The following is a 6,000-nucleotide window of genomic DNA, read 5'->3' as shown; positions in this document are numbered from 1 at the left end:
TCGTGAAGCAAATCGAATACAAAATGATAAATGATCTTTTATGAAATATTTAAACAGAAGATTCTGGACCCAAAAACAACCCACCTAGCGGTAATGATGCCTTTTTCGCATTATTTTGGTACTAACTTTTGAGGCCACAGTCCGATATGGCCCCTTTTCAATAGGATAAGATTCCCTGTTTCCTGAACAGAATGCGAGGAACAGAACAGAACTCCCCTTTGAAAGCAACATGTTGCGAGTAAACCTCATTTCGTGGAACAGAGTCGACAGAGAACCTATGTTACTGGTTGAAAAATTTGAGTATTTCAGCACTTCATTAATCGTCCAGATCCACATAGGGGAAATGTCCCGATCTTCATCTCACTGTACATATATCCATCTCATCGCTAAACAAAGAAATACTGCACAAAATTCGTCGCTTCTTTTTGTCAACATGCGTGCTCACTGCTGAAAAAAATCACAAAAATAATAAACAAAACAAATTCCTTTCCATTGCTTTGTTTTTGATGGGATGGAAATAGGAGCTATGAGATGAAGTGGCGAACCGTTCCCCTACTACTCGTACTAAAATACTGACCTTATTCAAATTTGTTGCATAAAAACATATTTTGTGAACGCATTGTGCGACACCGCGTGAGTCATGGCGTGACAGAACAAATCCAAGTACGAAAATTCGAATCAATCATATTTCCATCCATCGCAGTTTTCGTCAACTTCCAAAAACTTTCAACCATTAGGGACCCATTCTATTTCTCTACTGCATATGCACAAACCAACGATGTATTCCCCGAAGGAGTACGGCGGAAAAAGCATGAAAAGCGCCAATCGGTACAGTGCTACAACGATTGCAAACGGCACAGCGTAACGCAACGAATGATCCATCCCCCGTTCTCCGAGCAGTTGTTGCATCACATACAAACCGACGTGAATGTTTGAATGTTCTCGATAGACATTTTCGATCTAAACGATCACAAGGGGCGATAGTCAATTGTTGAACGGCTAAAAATATTGGTTATTGTTGAACACCTGAAAAGAATACAAGAACATTATAGCTGGTCAACATTTGGCGAAAAACTCCAAAATCCAGACAGTATTTCTGATGTATTCTTTTCCGTGTGATCTACACTTCAGCGGTAAGTAAGGTAACTTGCAGCTCAACATGGCAAATTGATCTCCCTCTCTCGAAAACTATCATAATGATGTTGATTCGATTTCAAGGTCCTCTAATGTTAGTTTCACTTAAAGCGCCCTAAAACAACACTTCTGCATATATGAATGCTCCTTTATGAGGCAAATTTAAAAACTAATTTTCTGTCTATTATTACAGCCCTACATAAATATTCCCGGATGTTACCTCTGCTCTCCTGTGGTCAAACTTTTATCGACACAATTTATTTCGTTGGATCAGCGAGGCCAAAAGTGCTGAAAAGTGGTTGCTCGGTGTCGAAAATTTTCCAAATCCCCGCCGACCCAAACAGCGACTCCTGCTGACTGACTCGGTCAACTTTATCGCTTTGGCATTGGCATAAGATGGGGCGGTGGTGGCGAGGGGGCAATCGAATAAAATATGAATAGCGAACTTTGCGAGGCGATAATGGTTTCCAGGGGAGCAAACGAATAGACGGCAAGCGGCGAATCATTTTGTAACGAAATAATTTCTGCCCTGCTCCAACGAAATCTCCGGGATTGGATCGAATCGACGATGGGAGAATCCGGACAAAAGATCGATTTTTTTGTGGCCTGCCCTAACGACGATGAATGTGGTAGAGGAAGTTTGATTTTATTGTAGTTGTTAGTTGTGTTTTGCGCTTCGCTGAAGACGTTGTTGAGCAATATTGTTATTACATTGCAAATTATGAAATTAAAGCATTTTACGCAAGTTTAAGCATTAGAACGAGATTTCCGTTGTTTTTATTGCTGATCAACGATTTTGACGGTACCGTGCGAACGATAAAAAACTTGTTTTAACAATATTAACAATGAAACCTAACAAATATAAAGTTTGTTTGTTTGTTTGTTTATTTTTGACATTTTACACTCTAAAGTGCATTCATGTCCGAAATTTACATCTATAATATAATAAATACAAAATCATTTTTTCTTGATCTGGTATTGTAGACTTTCCAATCAGAATCAAAGTAATTTTCGCAACAATTTTCTTCTCCGTTTTGCACTTCCTTATGTGATTGGCATCCCTCATTACACGAACGTTTTGCGTCATGCCCTACGCTGCTGCTTGTTTCACTCGTACTCGTTGACAGCCGTCTCTTCTCTGCGATTTCGTTTTCGATTTCTCTTATCAAGTTATCTATACTTTGTTGGCCATTGTTACCGTCATCGTTGTCGTTATTATAGGCCTCGCTGGCTCCAGTTGAGACTGCCACTGGAGTAATGTTTTTAGCGCTGTTGGTCTGTGTGTCGACATCGTTCAATTTTGTTGGCGTATGAGAAGTCACGGTGGTTGGAGCATTAGCTTCTTTGCGGTAGGTCACAAGTGTCGTATGATGGTCCACTACGATGTGTGATGGTATTGCTTTCTCCAGCCTAATACGTACTACTCTCACACCATTCGGCACTCCTGGGAAGAAATTTTTCCATACTTCGTTGTGGATAGAGATGACTTTGCCATATTGCTCAATATGATCGGATATGATTTTATTGGCCATTCGCGGCGGGAGATCGTGGATCCTGATGGTGGTAGCGGGACCATCAACGTAAACTGGTATGTAGTAATGTACACCGAGATGTTCAAACGAGTGTTTGAGATGGTGTTGTTTTTGTAGTCGTGGGGCTACGCCGGAGTCGTGCATCTCAATATACACGCAGTTTTTGAGGTTGTGTAACTGGATAGTTTTAACATCTGCCATGTCAATCTTGATATCTTCCTCGAGAAACTCCTTGACCTGGTCCAACGGCGGTCGCTTTGGCAGGACACTGAAATCCACGACGAGAGTGTTCCTTCTGTGTGACATCTCGTGCCGAATGCAATTTTTCGGAACAAGAACGACACGAATAAATCAATGCAATAGACTAGATATATGAATTGTGCGGAAAGACGTCTGTCGCGCGCGAGAAGTGGCTGTCAACTGAACAAATACAAAGATATTTTAATAAATCCAATCGTTTTTCAAACATAAATGAATAAAAATACAATGATAAGGAAATGCTTATACCATCTTCCAAACTTGGACGTTCATGATAAAATTAGAAAGTCTCGGTTTGATGGTTCCGTTAGGCATGAACAATGTTATAGGCATAGGCATAGGCATGAAGAATGTTATTTAGAAGAAAGTGGTTTTGAAAGAACATTTGTGATAATATTATTCTCACGACCTTCCTGTATAATGAGGGACGGAATAGTATCAGGCTGGAAGCTGATATCTCTCCAGTGGCAAAAGGGTAGGTGGTTTGATTTGGTCATATAGCATTGCGTGCGGAAGGGTTTCTATCGACGAGTAGTGGCTCTAAGTTTCTAGTATGACATCAGCATCTAGTCAAAAAGGATTTCTATTGCGCAGTTCTGTTATCTCTATGCGTTCGTCTCGTCACAACCAACTTAGTTGTCTCGGAGCGATCAGAAGGCAGAAGGAAGGTCGTGAGATTTACATCATTAGCATTAGAATTGAGCAGTTCGCACAAATTCGTAGGTGGTACAAGCCTGCTACTCAGCGGCTCCGCAAAGTGTCACACACGACTGAGCCTACCAAATAAATGAACTGGTAAAAAAAAGCCTGCTACTCTGAGTAGCATCACTTTCATCCGTAGCACCAGGTATTGATTTGGGACTAATCACTATCTTTTGGATGGAGGCAATGCACTTTCTCCAAGAGTCGAGATCTGTCCTGGCCACGTCCTTGCGAATGCTGAGGAAGGGAAAAGATGGTTTGTAGGACACTAACTTAAGATAGATGCAGAGAACTCTAAAACCTCTCAAAGGTGTCACGGGAGGTTTTGACATTGCTAATATGGGATGTTATAGCAGTAGGAATCGTTTTGGTAGAACGTGAAACACAGAAAGAACTTAATTACACAGTAGGAAAGGGACGAACCTTGAATTGAACGACCTCCCGCTTATAAGGCAGAAGCGGTAGCACCATCTAAACAGATAACACCGAATCAACAATTTGACGCCATGTTACACGGCGCCATTTTTAAGCGTGTAGAACATGATTGCATCAAAAGTAAACGTGTGTTTTAATTGCAAATTGCGATTAATAAAGTAAGCTAAGTGGAAGGCAAATCAAAGGCATCGCTTCTCAAGGTACTCAAATAACTATTTACAGTGGTAGTTTAAGCCCTCAGTCTGCTTTAATTTAAATTTTCAGTTAAAAAATAGCTGTACGGATTATGATTCGTTGCTTTAAAATCCGTCCACGGTGGACGGATTTCGGTTCAGGAGGTGTTGATTTAATTTAATATTTTATCATATTTTTCGTAGTTTCTGATGTGAGAATGCGCAATACTTTCGTGCTCCTGTATCAACGATGAACGTTTCATTTGCATTAGTTACCTATTTTTTTGTTCCCTGTTTCACATACTGAGGTGCTTAACCTTTTGTCTGTGCTCTGGGGTCAATATGACCCCAAGCCACTTTGAGCGGCTGCCATTTTTTTAGTTTTCAACCGATTCTCCTAATTTTTGGTAGTTTGGTAAAACTCGCCGAGATCTGTCTCCTATGTGCAAATTCGCTTGAAAAATCTTGAAAATATGCGCTACAGTGTCCTTTTTTAAAAAAACTTACGTTGTCTGTGCTCTGGGGTCAAATTGACCCCAAATTGAAATTGCTATAACTTTTTTGATGTTGGGCCAATTTTCGATTTTTGGGGCTGTTTCGAAAGATAATTTAATCATCTTTCAGGTCGTTACCAAAGATTGACTATAGGTGGGCGGGTACATCGCGGGGAGGGGTTTTCGTAAAAAAGGGTACAAAAACAGTGATTTTTCATGCTTATTTTATTATATCTGAAAATCCTACCCATTTTGAACTGCACCTTTTCAAAAAGGTTATGCAGGAAGGCGTCTGCTTTGACATGAGGCATTGATTAGTTTAGCACTTGGTCGCTAGGTGGCGGTATATTTGAATTCATTATTTTACACTACTCAAGTAACTCCGATATATGGAGTTTTCCTCATTGTAAATATTCTTATCGCACAATTTTGAAATTTGTAAAGATGACGTCTGTAACAAAGTTCGTCTGGTGGCAATAGACTGCCATTTGACGGAATAAATAATAAGGAAATTTACAAATAGGCGGCGCTAGTGTACTTGCAATATTCTTGCATATATGAAATATTGCTTTAGCTTGAGATCCCTCATACCTACACCAAAGTTGTATTCGGCAACATTGTTCAGGATGTCTAGCACTACAAAGCGGTGCTCAATATAATGAGCACTTCTTCTCATTTTTTAATTTGTGCGATAAGAATATTTACACTGAGGAGAATTCTATATATCGGAATATCTTGAGTAGTCTAAAATAATGAATTCAAATATACCACCACCTGGCGGCCGAGTTCTAAACTTATCAATGCCTCATGTGAAAGGCGTGTATGGCTTTCGGCCAATGCCGACGAACTTTTGGTAAAACTTGGGGTCTTAAACCTAAATATATCAAATGGATTTACACAACAGTTGTACGACCAATTTTGGCTTATGGATGTCTTGTGTGGTGGCAAAAGGGTGAAGTGAGAACAATTCAGTCTAAATTAGGCCATCTTCAAAGGATGTGCCTAATGGCAATGACTGGTGCGTTCTCTTCGACTCCTACGGCTGCTCTCGAGGTTCTTCTCGACGTTGTCCCACTACACATACATCTCAAACAAGAAGCACTTTCTTGTACTTACCGATTATGGGTTCTCGGTTTCTTGGAAGAGAATCCTGTAAACCGCAGTTCTACACACACTTCGTTGTTACAACTCATGGTTGATTGGGACAGTCCTTGCTCCAAGTGATCTCACACTCGCTAGTAGTTTTCCTTATAGGACATTTTCAACACAATT

At 40.2% G+C, this 6,000-nt stretch overlaps 1 protein-coding gene across 1 annotated transcript; it reads right to left on the bottom strand.

Annotated features, from left to right (window-relative positions):
* Window positions 1-1,012: 1,012 nt before the first annotated feature.
* LOC134221666 (uncharacterized) lies at window positions 1,013-3,085 on the bottom strand. The gene is made up of 2 exons (XM_062700854.1): window positions 2,210-3,085; window positions 1,013-1,026 (listed from the first exon to the last, which is right to left on the bottom strand). Exons 1-2 carry the CDS (start codon window positions 2,970-2,972, stop codon window positions 1,013-1,015), a joined length of 777 nt encoding a protein of 258 aa, XP_062556838.1. The 5' UTR covers window positions 2,973-3,085.
* Window positions 3,086-6,000: the final 2,915 nt, after the last annotated feature.

This window comes from Armigeres subalbatus, chromosome 3 (genome assembly GCF_024139115.2).
Source record: "Armigeres subalbatus isolate Guangzhou_Male chromosome 3, GZ_Asu_2, whole genome shotgun sequence".
NCBI classification, from domain to species: Eukaryota; Metazoa; Arthropoda; class Insecta; order Diptera; family Culicidae; genus Armigeres; species Armigeres subalbatus.
The sequence above is the reverse complement of the archived record's forward strand: the minus strand, read 5'-3'. Positions and strand labels throughout refer to the sequence as shown.